General features: G+C 34.9%; 1 protein-coding gene across 40 annotated transcripts in view; it reads right to left on the reverse strand.

Annotated features, from left to right (window-relative positions):
• Positions 1-221: 221 nt before the first annotated feature.
• Positions 222-19848, reverse strand: part of LRRFIP2 (LRR binding FLII interacting protein 2) — a 48570-nt gene continuing 28943 nt past the window's right edge. For 26 of the 40 annotated variants that reach the window (XM_015854969.3, XM_085537662.1, XM_015854972.3 and 23 more), the window contains 13 exons: positions 18093-18137; positions 17311-17415; positions 16790-16861; positions 11845-12015; positions 11244-11336; positions 9394-9486; positions 5897-5998; positions 5515-5647; positions 4692-4741; positions 3684-3804; positions 3011-3090; positions 1840-1944; positions 222-1161 (listed from right to left, as the gene is read on the reverse strand). In XM_015854969.3, coding sequence (XP_015710455.1) covers positions 1051-1161; positions 1840-1944; positions 3011-3090; positions 3684-3804; positions 4692-4741; positions 5515-5647; positions 5897-5998; positions 9394-9486; positions 11244-11336; positions 11845-12015; positions 16790-16861; positions 17311-17415; positions 18093-18137 — 1281 coding nt within the window. In that variant the 3' untranslated portion in view covers positions 222-1050. The remainder of the gene's footprint in view (positions 1162-1839; positions 1945-3010; positions 3091-3683; positions 3805-4691; positions 4742-5514; positions 5648-5896; positions 5999-9393; positions 9487-11243; positions 11337-11844; positions 12016-16789; positions 16862-17310; positions 17416-18092; positions 18138-19848) is intronic. The other 14 variants (XM_085537680.1, XM_085537679.1, XM_015854984.3 and 11 more) reach the window with 5 other exon arrangements.

Consider the following 19848-nt stretch of genomic DNA (forward strand, 5'->3'; position numbering starts at 1 on the left):
AGAGTTCCAAATAACTCTTTGAGTTGACTTGATGACAGTATTATCGAGTAGCAGGCCTGCCTAGGAAAAGAAAAATATTACAAACTCGTTACTTTGAAGCCTTTACATTATAAAGTATAAAAACAACTTTATGAATATGAAGATCAAAATTCACTGTTCTGTCAAAACTTTATTTACTCTGTTGGAACCTCAGCATTTTAAAGAAAACACAAAGCATCTGCTTTTGGTCAGTAAAGTGTCCGTTTAATAAACTCCTTAGCCACATTTCCCAACTCTTCCGCCCACCCTTAAATTTCAATTCACACTTCAGCAGCAGATGACAAATCGACAGTATAACAACAAAAGTCTGAAAATCTGTACTCTTAAACTAAGAGCATCCAGGGGTAGGATTTGACAAAATCATCTAGAACTCAAATGTGCCCATGCAAAAAAAAAAAAAAAAAAAAAAAAAAGCAGATTTTTATATACAGTCCCTATTTATTTTCTTATAAATTTAAATATTTTACAAAAATGCATTTTCAAAATGTATAAAGTTCAGTGAACACCCCAAATGTATCTTAAAATAAAACGTTATCTGATTTCAAGGGTTATTTCAACAATGAAGTCTAAATTGCACCAGATGAAAGGCACTTGTGCTGTGTGATGTCTTGAGCGAACGTATGTTAAGTTTATAATACAGTGTCTTCTTGAATTCATGCAGCTGTCTCTGAACATCAAGCATCATTAAAGCAGCCAGAAGAGATCGTGAGTAAACTTGATTCCACAGTTGTGAAAACGCTTTCTATCACCAGGTCGAACATACAGCATTATGCTCCAGCTGTGACTCTAGAATCAAATGCTACAGAAAAACTGCTGTTACCCACAAGGGAATTCAAACTACATTTCATTTTCTCATAAGTTACAAAAAGAAGTATGTCATTTAATTATGAAACTAAAACACCACTGAACAGCTCTGTGTTCACATAGTGTGTGCCAATGAAAGTCTGTATTTAAAAACGAGCTAGGGGCTAGTTATTCAAGGAGCAGTGCATTGTATTTTCAATTTCCACTTCACTGTTGAGACAGAAGCGCAGTCCTATTTGCCTTCATCTTCTCCAGCCTTTTCATTAAGTGGCTATTGGTCATCTCCATCTCTTCTATCTTATCCAGTGCTGTTCTTAACTATAAAATGAAAGCATAAGTTATCACCACCAAATTTAATTGGACTTTTTGCAGATTTTAAGCATTAACAGAGAAAATAAAAATTAAACTCTTTACAAACATTCTGTGTGAGTTAAGGCTGATACTTGAAGAGTAGCCATATCATTACTGCAGCCAGATGAAAGAAAATTCAAATATTAACATAATAACCGGGAAGCAATTTGAATATAAAATAGTCATCACCAAACAGCTTCCCACTACATGCTATTGAAAAATAAGGCCCTGTCCATCACTGATGGAGACATATTCCCATGGGTAGCACTCATCACACAAGCCATGCAGTAGCTCCAAGGCAAACATGTTTTTTCTAGCTTTTTGCGAGGTGTGTGATGCTCTATTATGGGAGGGTTGGCTCTTTGGTAATATGTACGGAGGGATTAGTTTAAATGTATAAAAGTTACCACATTTAGAAGAAAATAAAAGTTCAGATCCTCTCTTTCAAGGACAATACTGAATTGAATGGTATTTAGTACTACTTATATGTGCTACATCTGTCCTCTGAATGCAGCACTGAGAGTAAAGGCCTTCTGATAACACTTGAAAGCTGTAACAGAAGATTACTAAAAAGAGAGGGCTTGGACATAAAAGACAGTGAAGTTCAAGACTGAAAGTTCAAAACAAGTAAATCAAGTTAATTACTTCTCGCTGAAGCTTCCTCTTTTCAGCTTTGAGTTCATCTTCCACTTTTTCTGCATTTTCTGCTGCACTTTTATACCTTGCAACTTGTCCTTCCAGCCGTCCAATCTGCAAACACAAACAAGACCAAAGGAACAATTACTCAAGGTAATCGCCTACCACCACCAGTTCTTCTACTTCCAAAAGAACATTAACACAGGGCACCCTGTGAATTATACATAGTACCTTTATGTGGAAAGAGAAGGTTAAAATGTATTTAGCAGCAGCCATAATTTCCAAGTGTTTAAAACAAAAACAAACAAACCAACCACTATTAGCACCAAAAAACAAAAAACAAAAAACAAAAAAAAAAATGCTAAGAGGAACAAAATGGTGTGCAGAACTTCCAATACCCTTCACTACTGCTGGTCTCCTTGCAAATGATGCAGGGAGCAGTGGAGAATGGAACATAGTATGGAAATATTTCAGATTATATGAAAAGGCACTGAACTAAGCAGAGAAAGGTCTGTAAAATAAAGAATTGGGGAATACACGGGAATTAATACAAGCCCCAGAAAGCTAAAAAGCAGAGACCACATGAAATTACGAAGAAGAAAGTATCATAGTACAGACTTCAACAGAAAAGTGTGGACTCGTGACAAATCCTGGTTTGGACCCATACATCTTGAAGTTCATTTGCTAGACTGTTTTCTTTTTAGCTCCCTGCTACCCACAAATCCATAGGATGGGGTAATCATCCACTGCTATGCAAGAGTGCAATTGCACACCTTTGATTCACATTATAATCCCTTAAATGATTTTCAAGTGATCTGCAGAGATGCGGCATTATACCAGCAAATTACTCACCCTTTGCTAATACAGTAAAATTCCTGAATTTCTAAGAGTGTGTCCCACAGTCAAATACGACCTTCTGACAATTAAGCTAGTATAAATGAATTTTCTTAAAAATGCTGGCTTGTCTCCCTTAGTATTCTGCTGTACATTCATATCTTAGTAAATTAACTCTGTATTTTATAATTTAGACTATGCACAGCTATTTACTTGCAGCAAATAGGAAGAAAATACAAACACTGTTCTGTGCAAACTAAATAACAAGTAGTAAATCAAATTTTCTTGAAAAAAGTACTGCAAAAAAAGCATAATAATAAATAAATTCAAAGAGAGATGTACTTACATTTTGTTCCAAGGTGGTTATATCTTGTTCAGCTTTTGAAAGTCTAAACTTGTATTCACTGATTTGTCTGTTGGCATCTCCTAGTCAAAAATTGACATGAATATATTTCTCAGAGTAATTCTCTGTACTGTCTGTACTCCTTTTAAATCAAATTCATTACATAGACCATTTTATATGTATTCCGTTCTATGACAATCTATGAAATGAGTAAAATATTCAGCTGAAGAAATAGCTTGCTCAGAACAGAAAGTAGTGTTGTGCTTCCAAAGAAGCAAAACTGAATTTTGAGCTATACTTTGTAACTTCTCATATTTTGCTTTAGGAGATGGTTATGTCTTTAAGATCAGTTTCTGTATCAAATAAAATAATCAGAACATATTAACAAAAACAATTCAGCTGAAATTCTAAAAGCTAAAAAACACATTTGTTCAAGTACTGGCAAACATTCTAGGCAAGACTGTTAACTGAGAACCAACTAACCATACATAAATACATATTTTTTTTTAAAGTTATTATACAGTGAGAAATTTCCTGCAAGAACACATGCAAAGAAAAAAAAATACCTGCTCAAAATATATCTATTCACATGGTACCACTGTATAACAACACAGGAAAAGGTAGTCAGCTTCATCTTCCCAGTCAGAATACCTTTGAACAGTAACCATATACGTACTCTGCATTTCGATTAGCTGCAAGTCAGAACCATTCTCTAAGCCTACTATATCTGGATTCATGCCATCACTTTTAGAATATTTCTGCCTTTCTTCTTCCAATTGCATCTTCAGTTTTCTAACCTGAAACACATGTTTCACTTTGTGAAAAACACAGAAATTCAGTAGTAGTACATCTAAACATTCAGTGAGACCAAGTAGTACTGAGATGCCATTTGCTGAGACAATTCTGCAAGTGGGAATAGCAAAGCCATGCAGGAGGGGCAGGGAGTCCGCTCCCAGATATCTGCCTTTCCAATCATTTCCCCAGTGTTGCTAGGTGAAGACTCTGCAGGTCATCTTTGCAATGGGACTTGCAAAATCCCCACTCCTGATATAAACCAAATCCTTTAATTTTTACACTTACATGGCTATAGTTATACACATTTTTATGCATATAAGATGTAGGTACATTCTCAGCAAAAACAGATGTTGGCAACATCATTTTATATATATATGATATGTTCAACTAGAAGCACAGAAACTAGTATTCTTAATGAATACTCACTGGACATACGTTTTCTTAATCTCTCTTCTCCATATTGAAACTACATTAAAACACAGCTACTTTGGTAATAGTAACCTATTTAAGTAACTGAAGTGATTAAAGAAACAGTACACTATTACCACTCAGCAGCTTGGAGAGAGATGCTAGAGCTTCTACAAGCTGTATTTTACTGAATTCAGTATGTCAGGATAATACCAAAAAGAAACCTATGTGTACTAAGCAATTTCTGTTTTAACACTTTTTTTTTTTCTCTTTCTTCTGTAGTGACAGAAACAGAGCGAGAGGAGCTGATAATTCCTGGCAGTAAGATAGTTTACAAGTCAAACATTCAGTCTTATTTTGTTTGAGCGCTCATGTATTGGTGAGTAAACAAAAGGTGCCTATATTTGTTTGCTGTTACTTTATTAATATTCTGTAAAAGGATTCACAAATGTATACTTCTAAAAATAATGGGTTGTTTTACCTGCGACAATAATTCTTCCTTTTCTCCTGCTAATTTTCGTAGCCGGACATCTAAAACAAGAGACCTCTATTAGAAAATATGAATCTTTAAGTAAGGATGCATTTCTTGTAATTTTTGTTTTCAAAGATAACGAAACATAATGACTACAGCAGTTCACAAGGAAATGGTAACTTTGACAGTAACAAAGCATAAAGATGTGTATGTCACAACAGAAACAGATATCAAGCCCAGTCCTTGTCTAAACAACGCTTATTATACAACATGAGGAAATATAATGCAAGTGTATGGAGAAATTTATCTGCATGCTACTAACAGTTTTACAGGGTATTGACCACACACAGATTAACTGAAAAGCTAAAATAATAGTTTAAGAAAAAAAAATGTTACCTTTATTACTATTTGTTTTTAAATCTTATGGATTTTTTTCCCTTAGAAATGCAATGAAAACCTGCACTTGCTTTACACTGGTAAAGACACAAATATAGTTCTCTATAAAAACTGATTATACATGCATACCCTCTGCACCACAGAATACCAAGGAAAACAGATTAACCCAAAATAACATACTTTTAGGCAAATCAGATATTTTCCAATAATTGTAAAACAGAAATTGGACCCCAAAAATCTAATTGACTACAAATGCCAAAGCACATCATGTTCTATTTTATTTTATTTTTTTTATAATGAAAAGATGCATGCGTAAATAAATGTCAACCACAGTCTTAAAAACAGTGGTAATTAGGTATTCCAGGAGCCACAAAAAATATACTACTGTGAACAGAAAGCAAGCAGACTTCATGAACACATTTTTGGATATTTTTACCTAGCGGTCCTTCTCCTGCAGATTCCAAGACTTGAGCAGCTTCCTGTGATACAACTGTTATTGCACCAACTGCTGATTCATGGTTTATATCACCATTTGGTGTGCCATCTGGGATTATAACTAATCCATGTTTCTGAAAGCACAAAAGAGAAATTGGTTCTCATGGAAGACCACTGATAAAATGCAACTGTACAAAAAATGTTTGAAAAGCCTTCTTGAAGAGATTGAAACAGTTACAAGGAAACGCTCCATCTGACCTACCCCAAGGTCATGTATTGAGGCTTCACTATAATAGCAACCATTCTTCCTCTATTTCATTGACATTGACTTTATGCCCCATTGCTGGATTTCTGATACTGTAAAGTAGCTACTACCAACATACCTCTCCTCTCTTCATTGTTTCCTTCAGGTCAGCCAACTCCTCTCTGAGCTCATCTCGCTCTTTCTTAATGCAGTCAAAGTAATCTTTCTGTCTTTCTAGGGCCTGGGTTCAGGCAGATAGCAAGAAAAAGAATGGCATAGAGAAAAAGATGATAGATAGCAGAAAGAGTTTCTAAAAATAAATACAAAAAGCTTAATAAAAGAAATTAAAAAGGGGTATTTTACGTAACTAAAATGTACCTATATCTAACATCTAACAACTACATTCTGCAATTCAAACACGTAGCCTCATTACCATGTATCTCATGACAATTTTTTTCCCAGGGGGATCTTAGTTCATTTCTATTATATAAGTTTTTGGAATATTCTATTTTTGATAGATTTTGTTAATCTAAACAAAGCACCAGAAGAGTAAGTCATTCTTCATAACATGGCCAGACATAAAATTAGCTGGAACTCAATTGTCAAAAGACAATCATTGAGATAATTTCTCAAACTTCTACAGGATATGGAAGTAGAAATCTCACCTCATTTAACTACTGCACAAATTAAGTCTGTCATCCACTTAAAAGTCCAGGTTATTAGTACTAGGCACTTTTTACTACAAGCGAAGGAATCACTTTTACAGAAAAGCAGAAACAAGCACTAGCAGTACTGTTCCAGCACGTGAAAGCATCACAGCTAAAAGCACAACATATGGACACAGATGGGTTTGCCTACCTAACTAAACTGCAGCTCTGTTATACTTGGCAGTTAATCAGACATTTTCCCTTGACTGGGCAGGATCCCAGTATTCCATTCAAGCCCAATACCACATGCATTACAAATAATCCTGACTACAGAGCAACTGCAAAAACATGCACAAATTTTCCAAAGAAAATTTAACTAGACTTTGCATCATGCATTTAGGAAGGAATGATAACAAGAAAGAAATGAAGGTGAATACCACTGTGTTGTTTGTAATTGCTCCACATAATTGCAGTATGCTGAACTTTAGTAATTAGTGCATAACATTTAAAATATAAAATTTATAAGATGTCCTTTCATTTCCAGACCCATACTATATCTTTGCAATAACATCAGTGTGAAGAACCTTAATCAGTATGTTGTTTTGTTACACTTGAAGATTACTGCCATTTCTGCAGCATACAGGCGTGATGTGGGGTTGAGTGTTCTATGTTCACCTCTATGGAAGGGTGGACACAGAGGCCTGAAGCCACAATGCAGATGCAGATGCACTGTGTCCTTGGCAGTTCCCTGTGATGCTGCCAGCCTTACTAGAACACCCTTTCTATCCTCTCCCAATACACAGAAGCGCTGACAAATAGGAAATTTTTGTAACCATATACCTCTATTTATGGAAAGATTAATTATAACTACTCAAAAACTAAAAATCTTAGTAAAACTGCTAGTTTTTGCATGCTTGGGGGTTATGATATGACATGGACTTTACACTAGATCTTGTACTATTGCAATTCTTCTTTTGGGAAAACTAAAATTAAAAAAGTAATAATAACAAAAATATCAGGCCAACGGAACTCTACAAGCATGTTTTTAACATGCCAACATCATTAAAATCTGACTGTCAAGTAAATAGCATATTTGTCTAGGGCGCTAATTATTAAATATTCGAAAAACCTTCATGAAATCTATACCAAACTCAGATAAATCACTGCTAATTTCAAACTGGTCACACACATACTAGACTTAAACAGCTGTACAACTCAGTAATAATCTAACCTGAAAATGTTGTTCAATTTCCTCAAATCAACAACATTTAAAACAAGGCAAAACTACAAATTTGGATTGCTTTGTAGAAACAGGATAATACAAGGAGGTAAGGGTCAAACAAGTCATTCTATCTTTGTTCTGCTTGCCTTTCTTCCTTCCTCTGAGATACCATGAGTCTTGCATACATTTTAGAGGTAGGTTGTAATTCTAAGCCAAAGTACTCCCCCTTTTGCAAAGCTTCAGAAATTCAGAAGCTGGAAGAGAATAAAATTAGCAAGATGACTCAGTACCGAGGCAAAAGACAAAAAACTCAGGGCTAAGAAAAAAACTGAGACAATATGGTACACAGAGGTAATGAAGATCAAATATGGAAGAAATACGATCACTTAATAAATTAAAATAAGCTTCCTGGATGACACTCAGGAAAAAAAAAAAAAACACTGTGGAAGTTGAAATACTATTTTTATGATGGGGGAGAGTGTTGCAGTATGGTTTGAAGGAATGAAACAATAAAAATGACATAAAGAAAGAGGGTTTGTTTTTGTTTTTTTTTTAAATAAATCTGGGCACCGCAAGCTATAGATAACTTTTCACATTGACTTGAACTCCAGCAAATACATTATTATCCAAAGAAATCTGGACAAGTTGAAATCCTGGTGTAATATTATTTTGATAGAAACAACCCTGAAGTTACTAAAAGACACTTCCCTTCTGAAAACTGCCCACAGTTAACTCCCTCTTAACACTAGGCTGTTTACTTGTAGTTCAGAACAGCCACAAGTCCAGGCCTTCTAATTATTTTTTAGGATCTGCCTGACTCTGGGGCAGCTTTCCCATTGTGACTGCCCAGAAGCAAAGCTGACAAACCCTGCCTGAACTATATTAGCTGCGTAACAAATACGTGATTCTGTACTTGCTGTACCACCTTTCCTGCTACACAGGAACCACAGAGATACTCCTCAGAAGAGCTGATACTGCCAATGTTTCAATTTCAGCTCTCAGTACCAAGACCTGATTACAGTCAGCCTGGTTCAGTACTGTGCCCAAAGTAAGGACCTAGAAGAATCAAGAGCGCAACACAGAAATATGCATGCATGGCTGAAAAATTCAACTCAAGTCTGCATGCATATGTTAACACTAAGTATGCTAAATACAAGCTTAACAAGTATTCACTGAGACTTGTCTGCATTTTAACCCCTAGCACTTGCAGCTCCCTGAGTTTTCCGCTATCCCAATTAGTGGAAAGCAGACCATTTAAAAATCCAGTGATTCATAGGCAAACTGCTAAGATGGCAATAAAGGTAGTAGCCAAGTCACTAGGAAGGTTTGAACTCTTTTCAGGTTTTGAAAAATTTAATTTACCTTCATAAAGCCTAAAAGCGCTTAAAGTCATTTCAATTCTGCATAAAACTTTATCAGTGACATGTATCTGTGGATCAAAGGAACAATTTTTATATCTGTTAAGGATACGGAAACAGTTACTTTTACAAGTCTTGACTATGTGTTAAAAATGCTCTGTAAAAGAAAAATTTATGCATAATGGTTAATTCCACGTTTTATGTATATTAATGTTATTCACCATTACGCAAGTAAAGAAAGTGGAGCTAATTTTCTCTCTTGAACGAGTTGACTGCAAAACATTTAAAATATTCACATTGTGAGTGGCCTTCATTTCTTTGAAGTACAAAGCATTCCTTGGGAGGAGGAGGGGAATTAGTCTACTTCTAAAATTATAAGAACATTTTTGTCCCCATATTTGTTTCCTACCCCTATTTTTTTATCTTTCCAATTAATTGTCTCCTGTAGATCAAACACCTCTTTGGTTATGCAATCTATATTCTGCTGCATGCGTTGATTCTCCTGTAGTAAATAGTATAAGGGAAGAATAGAAGAGGGAAGACGAGTAAGAAATGATGAAAAAAACAACAGAAATTCACATTTAAAGATAAAGGAAATAAAGCCGTAAAAGCCAACCAAAGAGTATACGAACAAGAGGTTAAAGAAAAAAAGAGTATGACTAAGTGTAGCGTAATATTTTTCATTTGAATTCATGCAAAAGAACTGTAATATTATTCCAGTTTTTCATGTCAAGGGCAGAATTTTGTACAGCTAGCATTACTGTTCTTCAGTAACAGTTCCCACTGCAGTTTGGAGATAACATGCCTTCTTCAGACAAACAATTCCTATGTGGTATTTTCCAGGCACCTTAAAGTACTGTTTGAAAGTGAATGTTCTATCCCACCTGCTAACTTCCCCAAGCCTCCCCCTTTCCCCCTCGCCCCCATCCTCCCCACAGACACACACAGTTTGTTATCTAGAAACAATCTTGTTTATGGAGAAAGACCTGAGAGAAATCACATAATGTAATACATTAGGAAGCTTACTGCCACAGAGCATACTTTAATTATGTAAGATAGTACTAATGCAAGAAACTTTAATAGATTTTTAGCCTGCACTTGCATTCAATAAACTACCATTGGTGGTAAATACTTCATTAAATAAACAAAAAGCTGGCTTTTAGCCAATAAAGTTAAAATTTAAATTGGTGTTTGGAAGATACTGACCATTAACAATGAAAAAAATAAATCTAGAATTAACTGCTGAAGAGAGTATTATATATATATATATAATACATCCTTCACATAATCTGCCTTCAAAACATTGCAACATTAGGCCAAAACAGTAAGAAGTATCATAGTATGTGGACAAGTTGCAATAACCAATACTGTTCAGCAAAGAAATTTAGAAATACAGTAAATGCACAGGACACGACAATAGGAAAAGATGAACTATTGCAGGAGAATCATTATCAGCTGATACTGATAATTAAGCTGACAAGCACAGTACAAATATATCTACGGAATTATAGCTAGTCTAGGAACTAGTTATGTTAAGCTGGCAAAAAGCACTTGCTTTAGTGCTTTTTACACACTTCGCTTGACAAGCGGTTTTACTAGTGTTTAACAAATAGAGGACTCTCTTGAAAGCATAAAGAAGAATATTTGAATCAAACATCCAGGAAGTCGAATATATTTGCTGACTGCTTTCAGATATTTTAATCATTATATTTCAAATATAACACTACACTACAAAAGAAAAAAAACAGCAACATGTTTATGACCCAGTAACACTGACAGACGTTGCTGTAATTATGCTTGACTGGAAAGCAAACAACATTAATTACTGAAACCTCCAGTGGATGATGGTCATAAAAATCAGAAATAGCTGAAGTGGAAATTTTGGGAAAAAGAAGAATAATTTGTATTATCCACGTTTCAGAACTTTTGGTTGTGTGAACAGAGTTTGGTTATACAAGCATTATCTCTATTCTCAGAAGAAAGTACAATTACAAGGCACATTCACGTGAGAATCACACTTACCAAACAAATAAAGGATTTTCTAATATGTAACACACATGAAAATCTTTCAGGGACACTCTTACCTTCAAAAGCCAAGAGACTGATTAGTTTAAATCCTATTCTCTAAAACAAGATAAATTCTCTATTAAAAACGGGAGTTAATATTTTAGCTATTTTTGTGTGTGATGACTATTGCTGTTTAAGTCTTACTCTGATTTGTACAAGTTTCATCATGCATAATTACCACACATAACATACCTCTATCAATTCATCTCTTTGTCGAAGGCCCTCTTTAAGTTCATCCAGTTTATGCTGTAGAACCTTGCATGCATGTTTCTCCCTTTCCAATTCCTGTATCAAATTCATGATTTTTATTTATTTGTGGTTGGACATGCATTTTAAATACACTTAAGTTAAACTTAGTCTATCACAACATGACATTATCTGAGAAACCCCTGTAACAACTTAAGAAATTCTAACTACGTAATGTCTAACAACTACAGATTAATTTTTTATTTAAGTTCTCCAGATTCTTACTGCACAGAAAAGACATTTAATAAGATACAGAACGGAGACAAAAGACTTTATAAAGACTTTTTATGCATAATAACAATGATACCAAGTTTACATATGTATTGCTTGAAAAAAAAACTACCACATAGATTTTCTGTTTCCAAGAAAGTGTGACCAAACTCATCCTATTCAGTTCTGTCATATCTTGCTTTAGTGTTTGGATTGATTCTTCTGTTAATGCAGAGGTTTTTGACTGCTTCTTACTGAGAAGTAGAGGCTTCCTATGAACTATCCTTGTAGAGGGTTGGGGGCAGAGGGGAAAGAAAGCCACCTGAAAAATCAGTACCTTTATCTTCTCATCATTTTCCCTGCTCAACTCCGCTATTTGCTCTTCTTTCTCCACAAGTACATCCTTTAGAGTATCTACTTGGTATACCAAGTTGTTTTTCTCATTGTCTAGTTGAGCATTGGAAACCATAGCTTTCTTGTACTTCTCTTCAACTTCAGCTAGGGAATCCTATAGGTACGAGAAATAGTTACATTTAACTTTTTTTATTAATTGCTTTAATAATAAAAATCAAAGTGTTAACTGTTACAGTCAAGCTCTGTGACAAATTTTGTTTCTGATCTATTATTTCTGTAACATATTTATGGATATAAAGCTCAATTTCCATTATTCAAATTATGTTATAGACAGCAACACAGATAATTATCATAACACGTATGAAAATTATAAGGTAGTATTGCACGTGACATTTTCTGCTTTGCAAAATTCATAACTTAACTTACAAGAACAAAGTATCATCATATTATTTACTTCATACTCAGTGCATGCACAGGAAAACACCTCGGAACACAGCAAGAAATCTGAAAACTCAGACAAACGACTGCAAATGTCTACAGAAACATCTCTCAGAGTAGCTTTAACTTTATTCTCATTATATAAGAAAGGCTTTATAATCTAGATTCCAAGTTTAAAGGTAGACACTCCTTTTTAGTAATTATGATTATTTCACCTTAAACTGTTTTATCTTCCTACTTTTAAAGAGTAGAATAAATAAGATTTTCTAAGTCATGCATAGGTATCATAACATTATATGTAATTATTTATCCATTTTACAACCAAATTTCTTTTTTAGGAAGCCATCCTTAGAGCGCATAATTTCTTTTCAAACATGATCACACAAATTTACACCTATACCAATACACTGAATTCTGGAATTCTGTGCTGAGAAATACAGTATTACAAATTCCAGAAGAAATAATTCCAGAAATGTCCAGATAGACTTCAGAATACACAACAGGACATAAGTAGGATTAAGAAAGGTACTGTTATCATCCAGGAGACAGAAAATAAGTAGCAAAGAAGAGTAGTTTTGGGCCCCTCACTGCAAGAAAGACATCAAGGCCCTGGAACGTGTTCAGAGGAGGGCAACAAAGCTGGTGAGGGGTCTGGAGAACAGGCCATATGAGGAGAGGCTGAAGGAGCTGGGAATGTTTAGCCTGGAGAAGAGGAGGCTCGGGGGAGACCTCATTGCTCTCTATAACTATCTGAAGGGAGGTTGTAGTGAGCTGGGGGTCGGCCTCTTCTCTTGTGTCATTAGTGATGGGACTAGAGGGAATGGTTTCAAGCTGTGGCAGGGGAGATTCAGGCTGGACATTAGGAAGTATTACTTCTCAAAAAGGGTGGTCAGGCACTGGAATGGACTGACCAGCTGGTGGAGTCACCGACCCTGGAGGTGTTCAAGGAACAGTTGGATGTTGTGTTGAGGGACATGGTTTAGTGGGAGCTATTGGTAATAGGTGAATGGTTGGACTGGATGATCATTCAGGTCTTTTCCAACCTTAGTGATTCTATGATTCTAAGATTCAAGATGAGATATAACAAATAATGAAAAAATAAAGACCACTTATCACCTATAAGCACATTCAGATAATCCAAGTCTTAGATTTTAAAATGTGATTACGCAATCATGACAAATTCTGTAGCAACTGGTAAAACATCAAGAGACAGTAAACTTTTCCAAGACTTCTAAGAATAATTCTATTTGGAAGGAAAAGAAAAATAATATGAATCATACAAGATGAATGATATAATTCTTCTATATTTCACAGATTTAACAAAAGCAACATCAAAAACACCAGAAATAATGCCTATTATTGATCATTTCTGACAGTGTCTTGAGCAGAATCATACAGTAATGTATGTTGGCAGCGGTCCCTGAATACCATCTGGCCTAACCTCCCAATTAAAGATGGGCCAAGATCATGCTGATTAGAGCTTTCCCCAATTTGCTTTGGAGTAATCTCCAGGGATGGCAGAGTGCACAACTTGACTGAGTAACTTGTTCTAGTGTTTGACTACCTCCCTTGTGAAAACTCTTTCTTGAAATCAGATTGGAATTCCTCTTGTTACAATACAATTTTTATCTGTTGCATCTTGCCCTACCACTGTTTGCCTCTGTATGCAACCTGCTCTGTTTTCTCTGCATCTCCTTTCAGGCAGCTGAAAACATCAACGAGATGACCCCATGCCCCATTTTAAGAAATCCACATTCCTCTTATTTTATACCATATGTTCCAGAACAGTAGAACAAGAACTAAGAAAAAAAGCAAGCAATGCTTGCAAAACAGATGCCTAACAGCCTTAAAAACAAAAGAACAACAAAAAAAAAACTTAGTTGGAACTTAGAAGGTCAAATTAAAATGTAATTAATCAGCAAGTTAAAGCAGAAAAATCTGCATTTGTGGAAGAGGAATAAATTGATATTGAGACAGAAGAGTCTGCTAAGAGGATATGGTCCAACCGTTAACCCATCACCTGGCCACCATGTCATCCCTAGGTGCTATAAACCACCCTTTTGGGGTGGTAAGCTGTGCAAGGATGGCTTCAGGATATAGCAACAGATGTTCTGGATTAGGTATGAATACTCACAGCAAAATCTACCTATACGGTCAATTGTTAACTCTGTATAAAAAGTGATCAAAACACCTGAGAAGCTTTTGAGATTAAACCAACTGCAGGACAAAACACATTTTTCCTTTTAGCACTGGAAAAATATTCATATGTATACAATTTTCATGCTATGTCCTCCTCTTGCTTAAGTTACCATAGTTCATTTTTTTGCAATTACTGATTCCATGATTTGTTTTTTGTAAAGCCCCATGTTCCCCTATGGTGCAAGAATTGCACGCATTTTTAGTAATATTCCAGTTCTGTAAGAAGTAAAAGGATGTGGAAGAGTTTCTTTGAAAGACATGGATGAGGATGTAGGATGCCTGAGAATGAAGCAGTGGAAATAGGCTTGAATGGAAATAGATAATAAAACTCTGTACATAACCTGTAAATAAAAAGAAATACCGCCAATAATTCTATCAGGAAAGCCAAAGGGCTGGGCAAATAAGACTAAACAAAGCAGGCATCAAGACAGAGCTCCATAAAATGCATTAGAGAAAAACGTTAAAGAAAATAATTCCTTTTCTAGCTGCTGCAGGAGAATACAGAAAGAGCTAGCAAAATGGGGGCAACCTGAGACATTAGAAGATGTCACAACTGACTAAATCAGAAGCAGTCAGACTACTGTTTACTGAGCTGACCCAGATTTGTAGCCAAGTAGAAAACTTTTTTGTAGCTAGAAGGATGCGCAACTACAGAGATATGCAAGTTAGTGAGACTACCCTTCACTGTTACCCAGCCAATGGAAAAACACAAGAAATAGAAACAAGTACCGTAGTAGCTCTTTTTAAACAAAAGAAAACAGCAGCAGTTGAGAAGAAGGCAGTATGTTCCTAACTAAACAGAAGGGTTCCTGAAAAAATTTCTCTAAATTAACTTAAAAATAATAATAATTTTAATTATTTTAATAATAATTAAAAATAGTACAAAATGTATTCAATTTTAAGTCTATCATAGATCAAAGATCTTACTGTCTACTGTACGCCCGTGCTCTTTGACAACTCTAACAGATAATATACAAAAAACAGTGCTAATTAATGACAGAATTGTCATTACAATTGACACACTGGTAAACATGCAGAAGCGTAAGAGGAAGACCCACTGTGAAAGTATTATGCAATCTCTAAGTTAGTACAATCATAGCTAAATCTGACAATCTAGCAGGTCTCCAAGTCTGTTGAGGAAAACCTTGAAAATGCAAAAGAAGTTCAAGTCTTTAAAATATCAACTTTGTAACAACTCTAATACTCCTTGAAATCTGTTTAATAGTCAATAGCAAAAATAGTTAAAGTAGAGGTTACTCAACCTCTAAAGAACAACATTTTTGCTACCTTGAACAGCTCAAATTACATATTTGTTCATTATTAAAATGTTATCTGCCATATTGTTTAATTAAGAAAAGGAAGCTATTAAATACCAACATTATATGCTGTAGTAGCAAGAAGCTGTCACTGGATTCTTCGTCTATATGGATGTGAAGCAAGTATGTTAAGAGCTCTTTATTTTATACAAAGACACTCATGACTAGATAGCAGGAAAGAGAACAAATCCTGGAAAAGATATTGTAAGTTGAGTGATTGCTTATAGTTTCCCTTCAGGGCAGAACAGAGACCGACCAATTGTATTTTAGATTCACTGCAAACTGTTAATTGTGGTTAAGTTCACAAAACAAAAGCGTATTAATTTAAGCAAGCCAAAATACAGATAAATCTCATTAACCCAAAACGGAAAATATCAATCTATGATTTAAGGAGATATAACTGGAAATGCAAACCACAGCAATCAAACAATAATTATCTTTCATAACTGCAGTCTACAAACAATCCAAACAAAATAATATCCTCTTGCAAGCAACATGCCTGCCTACATGTATATATTTCAAAGGCAGTACCTTCACTTTTGCTTTATGAAAACATACTACTCCGTGGAAATTATAAGAATAATTAAGTTATTCATCATAGCTGTATCTTACTTCTTTCTTCCCCATCCTACATATAGCAACTACTCTGAATATCCATTTATTTGCTAACAAAGTACTAAAAAAGCACATTAAATCTCTTAAAACCTTATCACAAAACATTCTCTAAAATGTGAAAGTTAAAATAATGTTAATGTAAACCAAATAATTATTTTATATGTACAATGAGAAAGCTGATCTGAATATTTTATCCTAATGATAACTTCATCTGACACTCCCTATGCATTAAGTTAGGTACATGCTTTAAAGAAATTTAAGAACTTGTTAGTAAAGCTTTATACAGTTAGTAGAACCAGTGATATCTCCATTACCCCAAAATATCCATACAGAATGCATGCGTGGAAGAAGCCCTAATACCTTTAGTTCTTTAAGTCCCTGCATGTATCTCCCCTCTACATCGTGTATCTGGTCCTTAAGATCATAGATATCCTGCAGGACATAGAACCATTGCATAAGAAGTATGGGGTAATGCATTTGTAATTGAAAGATCATCAAAACGTTTATGTGCGTTTTTTTTCTAATGCCAAATCCTGCAGTAATTTCCAGAAACTGTATTTTATTCACAACAACCAGATGGAAATTCAGAATTTGTTTGCATCGCTGAATCCAAGCTACGATTATTAAAACAGATCTCAAACAGGATGTCATTATTTCAAATGTGACATAAACAAATTCTTCTACTAAAATAAACTATCAGCGACATAAATGCTGATCAATACAACAAATATCAACATTAAAAAAAATAAACTTTTCCCCCTGCTTGAAAATTAAATCCTCATAGCATTTTCTTACTATTACGAAACCAGAGACAAAAACATTCCTCCCAACTACAAACACAATTTTAAGCTAGATCCAAATTCTCTGATGAGGCAGTTTACCCGTAATTCACTGAGGGAGGCATCAGGATCCAATAGACTGCTTGTATCTCCACTTCCTCTCCTAGATGAGTTGCCACTCAGAGGAATTGAATTGCGAGATGATGGCTTAAAGAAGGGAATACATTGCATCAGGTATGATATACTGGTATACTTTAGTCTTTATAAATCACTTTCATAATCGCAAAGCGCTTTTCTCTCCTCTTCACTTTTTCTTAGAATTATTTTCCACCAAATGTTTTCCAGCACTTGTTACTTCTTGATTAAACATTGGTTTCTGTTTATGCTCATCTGATTTACAAGAAGCTTAAAGAACAGGATGTAGCAGAACAGAAGGAAACAGAAAACATCAGTTATTGTAACATTTCAAGTTTATTTCCAATTTTCTGTTCAGGAGATACCCACAAGGAGGCTGTTGGTGCCAAAAGCACTACTAAGAATTTTCTGTCACACAGGATTCAGAAATCTCCAATGGAACCCAACTTCTCTGTTTTTAAATTCTTAGTCTCTTAAAATACAACTTTTCCTGGTGAATGTTTTACCCAAAAAAGAATGCTACAAGAAATAGATACTTAGAAGAATATTAAAGAATAACATTATTTACTTTGGGAATAAGATGCAATGCATTATTTTTGGTAGAAGAAATATGTCTACAGTTATTTCTTTGAAAGGTCTTAAAATACACTCCACAAAGAAAACACATTTCTACATTTAGAAAAACTTCAACGTTTTTAAATTGAGGGATGAATACCAGCAATCAAAGAATTCAATACAAAAATTCTTACCCTTGAAAAAATTTCTGAATGTGATTTTTCACTCTTTTCTTCCAGCTGAAAAAGAGAAGGAAAACTGGTCAAAATGCACCTTTTGCTACAAAGGACTACTAAAAAGCACTATTCTGTTCAAACATATTGAAAAATATTTGAGAACAAAAAGTGAAAAGAAACAGAAATATCAAAAGTTAACATAGATCAAAATGCATGGAAAAAGTACAGCCTCAAAGTGTAGTTTTTTACCTTAACTGCAAAATAAATGAATGCTTGTAAAGAAAAAAGCCATAAGCCTTTTACTAAGTTTTCCAAAGAGTCATCACTTAGAATAAAGTACTGAACAAAACAAGTTCCATTTGCTTTACATTTGCACAGTAGTGACTACAACACTCGGTGGCATAACAAAGATTCATGCAAGTGCACTTCAGAGAATCAGTGACACCAATGTGAATGGTTCAGTTATTTGCAAATACATTTGCTACCTCTAACTCTTCAGTAAAACCAGAAGTTGCATAAGGACAAGAACAATTCAAATGAAAGCTCTGATTTATTAAATAATTTTGATTTTTTTTTTTTGGGGGGGGATTGGAGCCTGAGTAAACAAATATCTCCCCCACTTCACCTCCATCCAACCTTCTATTTCAGAACCTTTGATAATCCAGACTTGCACTATAGACTTCCATAGTTTCAGCACTTAAGTGAAACAAAGCAGTGAAATTTAATGAAGACTGTAACACACTGATGAATACTTTTTAAAAGCATGATCTCTTCAAAAGCTTGTTTCTCCAAAACCACCCATTTCGCTCTTAGCCCAGTGACAGCAGATTTGGAAATCTACTATTATCACAATAAAAACAAATGTTATTATATGAGATCTTTTTCTGTCTTCTAGGGTTTCTACAGGTTTACTATGCATTAAAACCTATCACTCCCAACGATCTGCTGAAATGTTAATTGGTAATACTTGTCACCCCCATGATGGTAAAAATGATATGAAAAATCCAGATGATCTTAAGTATCATTTGGAAAGACATAGCATTATTATAGTCTACATTTACATTAAGAATAAGCAGTTTTACATACTCCAAATAATTTATGTAGCAACAATGATAAAAACAACTGAGAAAAATAACAGTTCTTTGTCTCAGCTTCCACACTTCCTCTCAGCAGAACAAGCTTGAGTAAAAGAGCTTTACTATAAGTTTAAAAAAAACCTAAGATTTAAAACTAATAAATGATTGCTCTCTGTCATCCTTTGGCCACATACAGAGACAAATATAATACTACAATACAAGTTATGCAGTACTATATGACTATCAAGTAATCAAAATGTGGAATCACAGAAACAGCAGTCGTAAGGGTAATCTCTAGTAGTCATCTAGTCCAGTCTTCCAATGAAAGCAGAGTTGCTGCAAACATAAATCCAGGTTAGCTTTTATTTATAGGCTCTGTGTGGTTAACTTTCACCAGCTCCTGAGGATGGGGATTCTCCAACCTTGTGGTAACCTGTCTGAGTGCAGCACTAATCTCCTTATGGAGATCCTCCCAGGCTCTAGTCTTGAGAAGTATCATGAGGTTGTAAGATGTAAGTTAAGAAGTGTTTGGCTTTTACCCAATTAAGCAGTGGCAGCTGCTAGTAGGTCAGGTAACCTTCCCTCTGCCCAACTAGACAAGCCCAGTTCTCCCAACCTTTCCTCCTATGGCATATGCTAGTCCCAATCATACAAAGACAAGGTTAAAAACAGAAAATTCCGTATTCTTTCCATTATTA

Source organism: Coturnix japonica, chromosome 2, assembly GCF_054131305.1.
Source record: "Coturnix japonica strain WE chromosome 2, WE-NBRP24, whole genome shotgun sequence".
Lineage (NCBI taxonomy): Eukaryota > Metazoa > Chordata > Aves > Galliformes > Phasianidae > Coturnix > Coturnix japonica.